The 12636-nt window shown below is 43.4% G+C and overlaps 1 protein-coding gene across 1 annotated transcript; it reads left to right on the forward strand.

Annotated features, from left to right (window-relative positions):
- Positions 1–800: 800 nt before the first annotated feature.
- LOC114446364 (eukaryotic translation initiation factor 3 subunit E-B) lies at positions 801–9256 on the forward strand. Its single transcript, XM_028421946.1, has 13 exons — positions 801–914; positions 1402–1519; positions 1853–1970; positions 2081–2123; positions 2720–2824; positions 2915–3040; positions 5518–5642; positions 6092–6218; positions 6306–6407; positions 8111–8220; positions 8443–8545; positions 8686–8820; positions 9013–9256. Exons 1-13 carry the CDS (start codon positions 825–827, stop codon positions 9049–9051), a joined length of 1341 nt encoding a protein of 446 aa, XP_028277747.1. The 5' UTR covers positions 801–824; the 3' UTR covers positions 9052–9256.
- The last annotated feature ends 3380 nt before the right edge of the window (positions 9257–12636 follow it).

The raw sequence follows: 12636 nt of genomic DNA on the forward strand, positions 1-12636 counted from the left end.
CGTTATGCCACTTCTACAAGGGAGCCACAAAGAACAACACAGTATTCCACAGTCAACTCTCAGTGGTGTTATAACAAAGTGGAAGTGATTAGGGCTGACAGCAATTCAGCCACGAAGTGGTTGGCCATGTAAAATGACAGAGCAGGGTCAGTGGTTGCTGAGGCACATAGGTCACCAACTTTCTGCAGAGTCAATCGCTACAGACCTCTAAACATCATGCGGCCTTCAGATGAGCTCAAGAACAGTCTGTAGAGAGCTTCATGGAATGGGTTTCTATGGATGAGCAGCCGCATCCAAGCCATACATCACCAAGTGTCATGCAAAGCGTCAGATGCAGTGATGCTGTACACCACTGCATCTGACGGCAAGCGCCACTGGACTCTAGTTATGGAATAACTATACTATACTAAATCTTAGTATAATAGTAATCAAAACAAAACAGAGGGGGTTTGGTAAACAAACTGGCCTTTTTAAAATCCCCAAAATATAATTAATATTTGATATGTAAATTTCAGGCTGAAGTAGCTTTAAAAGACTCATTTAAAGAGTCATTTAAAGTGTGAAAAAATATTAATATATATTATTTTTACAGCGGTTTTTAAGGTGTGTACATTTTTATTATTATATATTATATATTATATGTATATATAATATATACATTCTCTGCACCATGTATGCTCTGTATTTAATTTAATTTAATTTAATTTAATTTAATTTAATTTAATTTAATTTAATTTAATTTAATTTAATTTGATGACGTTCCATTCAGTGGGTTGTGTCTTCACTCTGAGTGTCAATAAAGTTTCCCTTTGAAGCCAGTCAAGATGGCGGAATACGATCTGACAACCAAGATAGCACATTTTCTTGACCGGCATTTGGTTTTTCCTTTGTTGGAGTTCCTTTCTGTAAAAGAGGTACAGTCATTTTTGCATTGTATAATACCAAATATTCATTTAGTGTTTTATTTGTGACTATTCAAATGGTAGAAATTAGGCTATAGCTAGCAACGAGCACCCTAGCCGGGTAGCTGGCTAGCTCTCACGTTATAGCCCCAACAAGCAAAGGTAAATGCCAGCAGCTAATCACTCACTACGAATTTATTTTTGTCTTTAATTGCTGGAGTATTGCACTGACCCTGGATATAGACATTATAGTAGGTTGCTGCACATCAGAAATGAGTTAGCCGTGATCCTATATATGGGCTAACTAGCGTTTTGTTTTCGATACCTAGCAACCTAGCATGCTAGCTTAGCAACTGCAGTGAGCGCACAGGATTAACGTTGACTACGACAGTGTAGCATCTGTTAAGCAGATCATAAACTTGTTCACGTTAGGGCCCGTTTTAATCGGTCGATCTTTTATGTGATAGTTAGTTTAGTTTTGTTTTTGTTGTTGCTACAGATCTACAATGAGAAGGAACTGCTCCAGGGGAAGCTGGACCTCCTTAGCGACACAAACATGGTGGATTTTGCCATGGATGTGTACAAAAACCTGTACCCGGACAAGGAAATACCACACTGTAAGAAAAGACAGGTTTAATCATTTGTTCTCATGGGAAAAGGATTAAAGTAATATCATTTGGCTTTTAAACAGTGGAGTTAAATGGGTTCAGATCCTTTAATATGGATTTTGTGTCAGCTTATAATGTAAATCCTGTATTAAACTGCATTAAGTAAAGAAAAGTGGAGCAATATTAAAGGTCTATTTACCGATCATGAGATGTTTTTGTCAAAGAAATCTGGAAGTATTTGTACCTTAAACACAAAACATCAGTTATCATGTCATGTTAAACCTCTTTGAGAGCAAGTGGTTTCATATACTGTATTTAATGAAAGTGACTGCTCTGTATCAGCCTTGAGGGAGAAGAGGAGCACTGTGGTGGCCCAACTGAAGCAGCTCCAGTCAGAGACGGAGCCAATAGTCAAGATGTTTGAAGACCCAGAGACCACCCGACAGATGCAGTCCACAAGGTCAGATAAACCTCTCAAACACTTCGCTTTGACTGCACCTCTGATGGTGTTCAAATGCTTGTCTATGTGGTCATCTATTGACATGTAGCCTGTGTTTTGTTCCTCCTCAGAGATGGCAGGATGTTGTTCGACTACCTGTCAGAAAAACACAATGTAAGTTTTCAAATGTTTTTCCCACATTGCATTTTAATTTCCAAGGAACAATGTGTGAACAATGTGTGCCTTTGTTTCCATAACAACCAGCTGCCACTGTGAACCAGCAGGACTGTGATCTAAATCAGTGAATCCTGAAACATCCAACACCTACCAATGTGCTCATTATGTGTTCTATAATCAAAATAATACTCTTTTGATTTAATTTACAAATGAATTACTTTTATTACTGCTGCTGATTCATAAGCACATAACAATGGTGTCCAATGGTGGACAACAGATAACTACTTTATAAAAAGAGAATGTCCGTGCGAAAGAGAACAGGCTTTGTTTTGCCTGAAAAGATGAAAAATGTTGCCACATTCCTAATCAGCTGCATGCTGTCAGCCTCATCCAATTAGCCTTCTTGAAGGAAAAAAAAAAGCAAAAGCACGAGTAGTTTGAAGAACACACTGTTAGTCTGACTGCAGTTCAGGACTGTAGACCTTTTCCGGTCCTGTTTATCAGCCACATTAAAGGAAGTGTAAACATTATTTATGTATCTGCTTTGCTCTGCACCTTTGAACCCTGTTCATTCTGATGTTTTACCTTCTCAGTTCCGTCAGGAATACCTGGACACTCTGTACAGGTACGCCAAATTCCAGTATGAGTGCGGTAACTACTCCGGAGCTGCAGAGTACCTCTACTTCTTCCGTGTACTGGTAAGAATCTTCACACGTGTACAGAGAAAATCTCAAAACAAGTATGACAAAACGATATGATGTACTGAACTGGCTGCTGTGTCTGCTCAGGTTCCCTCTACAGACAGAAACGCTTTGAGCTCTCTGTGGGGAAAACTGGCCTCTGAAATCCTGATGCAGAACTGGGAGGCAGCCATGGAGGATCTCACCCGCCTGAGGGAGACAGTCGATAACAATGTAAGGAATCCTTTTGAGGAAACTTTGTGTACCGTAAGATGGCATTGTAGAGCAGGTGGACTCAGCAGCATCAATCAATGCGGTTTTATAGTAGAGTCCATTAAGTGTGGACTAGAAGTACTACACCAGCCCACATTAGGACAGTGTTTTAGGTCTTGTATCAGTCTGATGTCTCAATATGGTTGTTTAAATCTCAGTGTCTTTTGCATCACAAACATGGTTCACATTGACACAGAGTCAATGTCCAGAGTGCTGTTGCTAGCAGTGTTATCGAAGTTGGGGCTTCTAAAGCTGGATCCATACTCCGCGAGAACAGAGAACTCCCTCCCCCCTGCAGACGTTACGCCAGACCTGGGCAAAGTACGGCCCGCGGGCCACATCCGGCCCGCTTGCGTCTTCAATGCGGCCCGCGGACTCGTACACACAATAAAAAAAAAGAAGGCATCAAAAGTCAGCTGTCAGCACGGCATTACCGGCAACGTCTTTCCAACCCTCCTTGTCTCTTCCACGCTGGTGTACTGCTTCATCCCATCTACTTTTTGTAGAGACACGGTCGCGCTGTGTACACTTTAAAAATGCTGCGCGACTATGCTGAAATGTACGGTAAAGCGAGAAGAAACGCCACGGCGCATTCAGATGTTACCGCGGAGCTGCAGCCGACATCGTCATCTGCTCTTAAAAAGCTCAGACCTTGTCCAACTTTCAGAGCTTTGGAATTGTTTTTAAAGTTAGTTTTAACTCTAATGGTTTTCTTCTGTAAAAATATCTTTACATCATCTGCTGCTCTGCTCTGTGCGGAGTGTTTTTCAACATACAAGCAGCAACACTCAGTGGACCTGGACACACACAGAGGACAGAGGAGAGAGCAGTAAACACACAGACCAGTTCACATCATCAACTCCCTCCACCACACAGTGATTCTGAGCCTTGTCTCCGCCAATGCGACTTTATAATATCGCTATCTTTCCATTCATTCAACTCCGCGCAACTCTCTCTCTCCTCCCGTCCGCGTTCACACACACGTACACACATAAGCGCGGATATGTTCACAGAGAAGACGACCAACGTTCTTGATAATGGAACATCGCACCCTAACTCAGCACAGACAGAGCTGGTAACGCAGCAAACATTATAGGTGATTTAAGGGGAAACGCGGTTGCGGTTGAGATAAACTACGTCATATGACAATAGTCACATATGAATAATAACATCAAAAGCTGTTTTATTAATCAGTTAGTTGCCTTTAGTAGTTCCATATATCTGATTATAGTATTTATGCTATTAATGTATTTATGTGGTTATATCACATTATTTATTTGAACCTTTATTTTACCAGAAAATGTCATTTTACAAAACAAGAACAGGCTGATATATGAGGTCAGTGTTGACTTCATATAGTGAAATAAAAACCTTCAGCTTCAGATGTTTTTGTATGTTTTTGTGGCCCTTTGCTTTTCTAATGGAAGTCTATGTGGCCCTCGCAAAAAAATAATTGCCCACCCCTGCGTTACGCCCACAAAATGACGTCATATTTTATCTCGGACCGCCCGTTGTGCAGCGCTCTCGTACACATGGCCCGGGCAGAACTTTTTCTCTCAAGGCTGTGCGTCAACCATGCTGTGATTGGTCGGAATTTATTGTGGGCGTGATAAATGTGTTGAAGCGCAAGAGCTTCTTCAGGTGCAGAACACACAGACAGAAGGAGGAAGTACAACGACGACAGTTAAGATGAGCAGCCGGCAAACAGCTCCTGGAAGGAGAAACACGGCGCACAGAGGAGAGTGTCTGTACAAAAGGTGGCGATAAAAAATAATCCCAGTATTGATCACGGCGTTACAGTGGCTGGACGCACATTAAACACCGGGAGACGGGATGTATTATTGCAGATAGTCATCCACACGTTCACAGAATTAAACTCACACAGACCAGAGGTCTGCTACAGTCAGCTGCACTGATCTTCTATCTATTGTCATGCTGTGCGCCCAATTCCCTGAGCATTATCAGCTCATTAGGCCAGGTAACCACGACTGTGCTCACAATTTACAATACAGTTGCATGTCAATTTTTTGTGTGTGACGTGCGCTGCGTAGGAGGGCCGTATGAGGAGTTCTGCACACACACGTCTCGCGGAGTATGGTACCTCCGTGCCGAAAAGAACTTTTTTTTTTTACTCTTACCACCCGTGGAGCGAGTTCTCTGTTCTCTCTTTTCGTGGAGTATGGAACAGCCTTAAGACTTGTCTGTGGGCAAATATGAAAGGATCCTACTGTAGTAAAGCTTGCCATCAAAGCTACATTGTGATGTCAGTTTATGCTGATATGCTGATGTGATGGCTTATAAATAACCGTGCAGTTTCTCCATTCTAAAGGTCAGATGGACCTGCAGTCTGCTCATTGTCCCTGAACCCATATTGGATTTCTGTATATTTATTTTTCTATAAATTAATTTCCCGGTCTTTGTGTCTTGCCTGTCTTTAGTCGGTGAGCTCTCCTCTCCAGTCACTCCAGCAGAGGACGTGGCTCATTCACTGGTCCCTCTTTGTGTTCTTCAACCATCCCAAAGGCAGGGACAACATCATTGAACTCTTCCTCTACCAGCCGCAGTGAGTCACTTTGTTTTCAATACAGCAGAGAAAAGTCGACATTCAGGCGTGATTGTGTGTGAATGTGTTCTATAGGCTGTCATCCAGAGCTTGGATTGAATTCTTTATCCTGCTCAAGGCCATGCAGCTGAGGCATTTTATTTATGTATCTGTGTTTGCCAGATAAAAAGCCACTTTACGGATGTATTCTGAGTTTTTGTTTTTATTACCTGGAGGCAATTTCTGAATACTGATGCTCAACTAGTAGAGCTAATTGCAGGTTCGATGGCTCTAAGTGCTGGACCCCATGTTGCTGCTAATTGCATGTGTAAGAGAAAGACATTGAAGTACCTTTTGGAACTACTGGGGTTAAAAAGCGCTGGATAAATGCAGGTTTTAGCCTATTATTGGAATGTAGTGACTGTTGATAGGCAGAGTCATGGTGATGGTTTATAATGATTGTATTTCAGGTACCTGAATGCCATTCAGACCATGTGCCCACACATCCTGCGCTACCTTACAACTGCAGTCATCACCAACAAAGACGTACGAAAGCGCAGGCAGGTTCTCAAGGACTTGGTGAAAGTCATTCAACAGGTAAGGCCACTAAATGTGTAGTAGGAGTGATTTTAATTTGAAGTGTTTCAAGGATTTCCTCAGCACGTGCCTGTTTCTCTCCTGTAGGAGTCGTACACGTACAAAGACCCAATCACAGAGTTCGTGGAGTGTCTCTACGTCAACTTTGACTTCGACAGCGCCCAGAAGAAGCTGAGGGAGTGTGAGTCGGTAAGAAAAACATCCTCCTCTGTTTGCTTCAGCTTTCCTCTCAGCCTGTGTGTGTGATGCTGCACAGGCCTAAATCACCCTATAAAAGTCAGCTGTCTCCTGGGTCTGAGGGCTAATATGAAGCCTCCCTCAGCCGTGCTGCTCTGATCTCCTGAGTCCCGGGCGGTTAACTTGGCTATTCAGCTCCAGCAAATCCATGTCTGGCCTGATTTGCCGGCTCTGACTTTTATTCAGTTTGATTTTCAAAGCGAAACAGCTGTCAGATTTAGGACTCGGTTGCCTCCTCTTCAGAAACCCCTGACTGCAATTTTTATAGTTGTGCTTGGGGACCACTTTTCACATTTTCATCAATTGGCTTTTAACCCCTCTTGGCTAAATTACGCTGTGCTGGCAGAGGGCTCAACTATCCTGTCGGATAAGGAGAGTGAGCACGGAGGTAGTTTAATATGTCATTCGGTTGTCATGATGATGACGGTGATGTAAACTTTTTATTTTTTCCTCCAGAGATTATTAATTCTTCTTCATTACAGTGTTGACATCACCACATGCTGTTTGTTTTTCCATCTGAGAACGTTTTGATGGATTTGTTTGTCATGCACCTGGGCTCCTTTTACAAGATGAAAAAAAGGAGTTAAAAAATAATTATCAAGCTTGTAAGCTAATTGAATATTCAGTCTACTTAGCAGACAAAGTATTGAATAATTGGATTTCTTACACAACACAAGCTGTTCGTGAAATTGGCATTTCATTTCTTTTTAACATCTCTTCAATGCTTTATAAATTAAAGCCCTTCTAAAGGTCTGAGGTGGTGGTCTCCAGTTTACTTAAAAACAAAAAAAAGATGGCATGTTCCCTCCAGTATAGGGAGCCTCGGTCTTGGAGGTGGAGGAGGTAAAGAACTCCCAGTTTATCAGTTGGTTGTGTCTCTCCTGTGGTCTGAGAGCATAGGATCACTATTACAAACAGTAGAAAGGGTGGCTGGGCTCACTTTACCAGCTATCAGTTGTCACTGTTGATCACATTTTAGACACTGAGTGCAAAGTTTCATTTTATCTGCGGTAGATTTTTTTTCTACCTGAAGCTCCGCCATTTTTTTCAGCCTTTTCTGGCTCCTTTGTTTAGCTGTGCTACCACAGATTTATAACTCCTCCTGAGTGTGAGATCGTTAAGCAGAAATATGACTCCAGCTTTCAGATAGATTCATCTGCTTCTTGTTGCAGATACACAATGTACAATATACATTAACTGGAACTGCCTGTACAGCAGATAACCTTAAATAGATCTGGAAATAAACATGCATTTTAATGAGGGTCATTTTATCCTTCCTTTTTTTGTGCAGTGGTGTCATGCATGCAGGGTGTGTGGAACTGGATAGAACAAAAAAAAAACATTATCCAAGCCAGGAGGTAAACAGGAAATGGCTTTGAAAGCCATGGTTGTTTTTTTTTTTTTTTCCCCCGCCATCACGCTGACAGTTCCGGTTAAGTAAAGTAACCAAACCGCAGGAAATTGTTGCCTCTACATCATGTGTGGTCGTCACATGGGGCTGTTCTGTACTTAAGTGTAGAATAGGAACGTATTTTTCTGCCAAAGCATAGCTATGGTGAAATGTGCAGAGAAGGAACAGTAATTTAATTCAGTAGGAACGTTTCCAGAGTTTTCTCTCTGTAATGTAATAAGGACGGTCCCTTGTTTTGCTTCAGGTCCTTGTGAATGACTTCTTTTTGGTGGCTTGCCTTGAAGACTTCATTGAGAACGCCCGCCTCTTCATTTTTGAGACCTTTTGTCGGATTCATCAGTGTATTAGCATCAGGTAAGCTGTCTTTAAAAATGGGCTCACACCTGTGAAGAAGAGGAGTTAAATGTTTTCAGCGTTTGAAGCTGTTTCAGGTTCTGAAGTTATTATACTTAGATGTTATTCATCCTAGTTCTTCCATGAATATTCACCAGTAAAGTGTGAAGAGAGAAGTTACCGTTTCCCCAAAGGATATTTACTTAATGCCCCCTCCTCCCTTCTCTCTCTCTCCGTACTCAGCATGCTGGCAGACAAGCTCAACATGACGCCTGAGGAGGCAGAAAGGTGGATCGTCAACCTCATTCGTAATGCCAGACTCGATGCCAAGATCGACTCCAAACTGGTGAGGCTCTGCACACGCTGATCCTGATGAGCTTTAAATCACTGAGCCCGACATAAACAGCCGTGACTGCTTGGTGCTTAGTGTTTGTATAAACAGCACAAGAGTGTTTGTGAAAGTCGGTCTGTGACCTTGTTTTTCAGGGTCACGTCGTGATGGGCAACAACGCGGTGTCACCTTATCAGCAGGTGATAGAGAAGACCAAGAGCCTGTCATTCCGCAGCCAGATGTTGGCGATGAACATCGAGAAGAAAGTGGCGCACAGCAACAGAAACGAGGTAAAAACTTCATGTTTGTGACCCCCGATTTCCTTTCTCTTGATGTTGTATTGGAGTTTATCTGTGTTGTCAGTCAGTCAGTCAGTGTGAGGGCTGGCAGGTGTTCTTTGGGGTTTGAGGTTGTGTGGTTTGGTACAAAATCTAATTTCTGTTTCTTTTGATGTTTGTTTTGTTTTTTGTGCGTCTCCTCAGACACCAAACTGGGCTGCTCAAGACTCCGGCTTCTACTGAGACGGAGGAGACGCAGATGGCTCTTTGGGATATTAATGAGGATTTTTATTGTATTCATTAATTTATCAGTTTCTCTCCTCTGTTACAACTGGCAGTTTAACATTGGCAATAAAACAACACCTCAGAAGGGGCAGCTAGGCTTGATGACGTCTGAATATCATCAACACTCCCGCAGTTTTTTCCCCTGTTTAGATCCTGGTATTAATTTTAGAGGTCAGATTTATTTTTCACTTATTTATGAACACATTGGAAGTAGTGATCTCACTCAAAATGTCACATTAAACCTTTTTAAAACTTTTAAATACACGTGTTTCTTCCTCATTTGACCACTAGATGGCAGTGTTGGTTAACTTTTGTTATCTGTCGTCTCCCCACTGCTGCCACTCGGTGATGCCTTCAAGCGTTTTTTTTGTTAACTTAGAGGGGAAAAGTCCCGTCACACACTTGGTTGTCTGATCCTCTTTGTCTTCATCGTTAACCTGACGGGCGGGGTCTTTTTCTGCCTTGTCTGTTAATGATTAACCACACCTTATTTCTAAAGATGGAGTGGCAATCTGTCAGCAGATCCTCTGTAAATATTTGTCTGGTGTAAATGCACTGTTGAACCTGTCTTCATCGCATTACTACAATGACATTTTAAAGGGTGTTTGTGGACCGGTTGGGTGAATAGTTTTTGTTAATGGGTTCTTAGTCACTTTTGTCTGTCGCTTATGTAACCCTGACCTGAATGTGCTGCTGCTTTTTTTTCTTGTCTCCAAAAAAATGACAAAGGAATTCAAACATCACACACCTCCGGCAGCAAACTGCCCTCCTAATGCAGCTCTGTGCTGGAAGGCAGGCTTCACCCCTGTTATTACACAAGTCACAGTTGGCAGGTGTTCAGGGAAATCGCCCCAGGTGCATTTCTGAGTTGCCCCTCTACATTGCTGTCACTTTGTGTGAGCATTTCTTCTGATGCTCAGCCCGGGGAGTGGCTGATTTTTAGTTTAGCTAGCCACTGCAACTCCTAGCCACTCCTCCAGAATGTTTTTCTTAGGCACATACTCTCGCTCACACTTTTCCAGGACTCTGTAAAACACAACAGACACATACACAAGCTTACACACCCACACACATACACACACGCTGAGAGCTGACGTGGGCTGAGGTCTGAGCCCGGCTGCTTCTGGAACAGCTGGTATCCATCTGTGGTTGCTGCTGCTGCTGCTGTAGGCACCGTGGCTGCCCCGAGAGGACGTAAACCGGCCCCATTCATGAGCTACGCTGCAGTCACACACGCTGGAATCAGACTGAGCAGATAGCGCGGCTCTGCTGGTGACGAGCTCAGCGTGCCTTCAGCATGGATGTCCTGACGACCTGGGCTGTGGCTAACCCGGCCGTGGCCCGGCTCCTCTGTGTCCTGGTTCTGGTGTTGGCTACCTTCCTGGTCTGGCTCTTCTTCTTTTGCTGCTACAGCTGGAACCAGAGCTCCTCGCCCTCCCTGGAGAGGTACCTGGCAGGTAGGAGTGCCTCCTTTAAGAACCCCTCCGTCCCCACCCTCTCAGCGAAGGCCTCTGATAGGCTCACATCTGGACAGATGCTTCTTGCTGTGAGCTTCTAGTCTGACTTGCTTTCACTGAACATTCAGTGAAAATGCTTTTTTTCCCCCTCTTTCAGTCCAGTAATTGTAAAATTGTCAGTGTTTCCTTTCCAAGCCTGCCGGATCCACATTTTCCAGAAACTGCCAGCTCGTGTTGGCTCCGGCTGCAGTTTGTGGTGGAGGCTGTACTGATTACTGTTTAAATGTGAGAGGATACAATGAGGCTTTCATACGCTGGCGTACAATAAATCAGTTTTATTTTTAGGCTGTGAGACCTCTGCTTTTCCATGTGAAACTACGCTTTAAGTGTGTTGAATGTGAGCTCGGTGGTATGCTGTAAATGTGACCTGAAGCCTGCCAGCTATTTGCAGTGTCATGATAACCTGCACACAGCTTTAAGACTCTTATGTACATTTTTTTACACTCTTTAATCTGTATATATTTTTCCCCTCACAGTGATGATGAAGCAGTCCAAATCTAAAGCTCCAGCTCAGGTGAGGAACTGTCTCATTAGAGGCTTTGATTCGTTGGTCATGTGACAAAAAGTCACATCAGGCTGAACATGTCATCTGTTTGATCTGCTCTTATCACATCTCAGCTTGTAATACCACCTTCAGACTGAAGGGGCCCTCGTTCACTTACACTTTAATGGACCACACAAGAACAGGAAAGCCTGATGAGCCTATTAACTTTTAGATGTTGAACCAAAGTGTCCACTGAGCCCCATCATCATCTTGTTGAAGAGGTAGAAGACTAAAGGAACACGTCAAGGGAGCAGCTGATGGACGATGGTGGACTTGAGCATTGCATCTTGTAGCTTTTCTCTTCTCTCTCTGATATCAGCATAGTCGTCCCCTGTAACAGTGTGATGTTTCCAGATTGTCCATCAGCAGCAGGACATCAGCTTGGACATCAGCAGACTTCACTGATTTGGAGACTTGATGGTAAATGGTTGGAGATGATGGAGCTAAGTCTCATCCATGGTTGCAGTCTGAGCTGCAGAAATATCTCCGGAGCCACCTCAGACACGGCAGATTGTCTCCTGACATGTACCAAACTCACATTTTTAGGATCTCAGGGAGATACCAAGGTCTGTTGTTTAAGAGTGTGATGATGAAGACTCCATTGGGGATGACACCATGTCTGTATGCCCCCTCTTCACATGGAAGCAGTGGATGACTGCACAAAGGTCGAAGCTGTCCACAGAAACATCACAGACGTCACTGACGTTCTGCATAATTGTTTAAAGTAGGATTAATTTCACGCCATAAAAATATTTTTATATCTTCGTCTATGATCCATGCCCTGTCAGTGCCCTGCGAGTGGATCCTTGTGGCACTGGCCTCACTGGGAGATGTGCTGGCCTCACTCGGTGTGTTTTGGCACCCTCAGTATGAGTGTTGTTGCACAGCAGAGCAGCACTGTGCACTCATTGTGTGTGATAAGTTGAAGAGGCCCTCCGTGAGTGAAGCCCTTTGTCTGAGCAGCACTGACATGCCAGCCAAGGTCCATTTCCTTCTGCTGCAGAGTGGACGGACAAAGAGGCATGTGAGGGCTCTGTGAGAGAGGCAGTCACTTAGCAGTCTGTTATATCTTATCAGAGGATGAGCAGGTGTGTCAGGGATCAAACCAGGATCAATGTAATGTGATTACTTCTTTATAACACAGCAGCAGGCTGAGAGGAGGAGGTCTATGCTCCAAAGGTTTTGATGTGAATGACTTCATTGTGTGATTATTAATGAGAGACTCCACACAATAAACATGTCACTCATACACTCTGAGGAAAACTCACAGGAATGTACCATCACTGCTTTCACTGCTGCTCTGTCTGGTTCATCTTCATCTACATGATTGACAGCTGACCAAAGCTGCTCACACACCATGAGTTAAACAACAAAGTGACGGTGTTAACGTCAGCGTTTCATTTCAGAAGAAGAAAAAGGCCAAAGAGAAGCACGCTCCTTCTGTCCAGCCAGAGGAAGTGGTGGTGGTGGTGAAGGAGTCGG

Source organism: Parambassis ranga, chromosome 2 (assembly GCF_900634625.1).
Source record: "Parambassis ranga chromosome 2, fParRan2.1, whole genome shotgun sequence".
In the NCBI taxonomy this organism is placed as follows: Eukaryota; Metazoa; Chordata; class Actinopteri; family Ambassidae; genus Parambassis; species Parambassis ranga.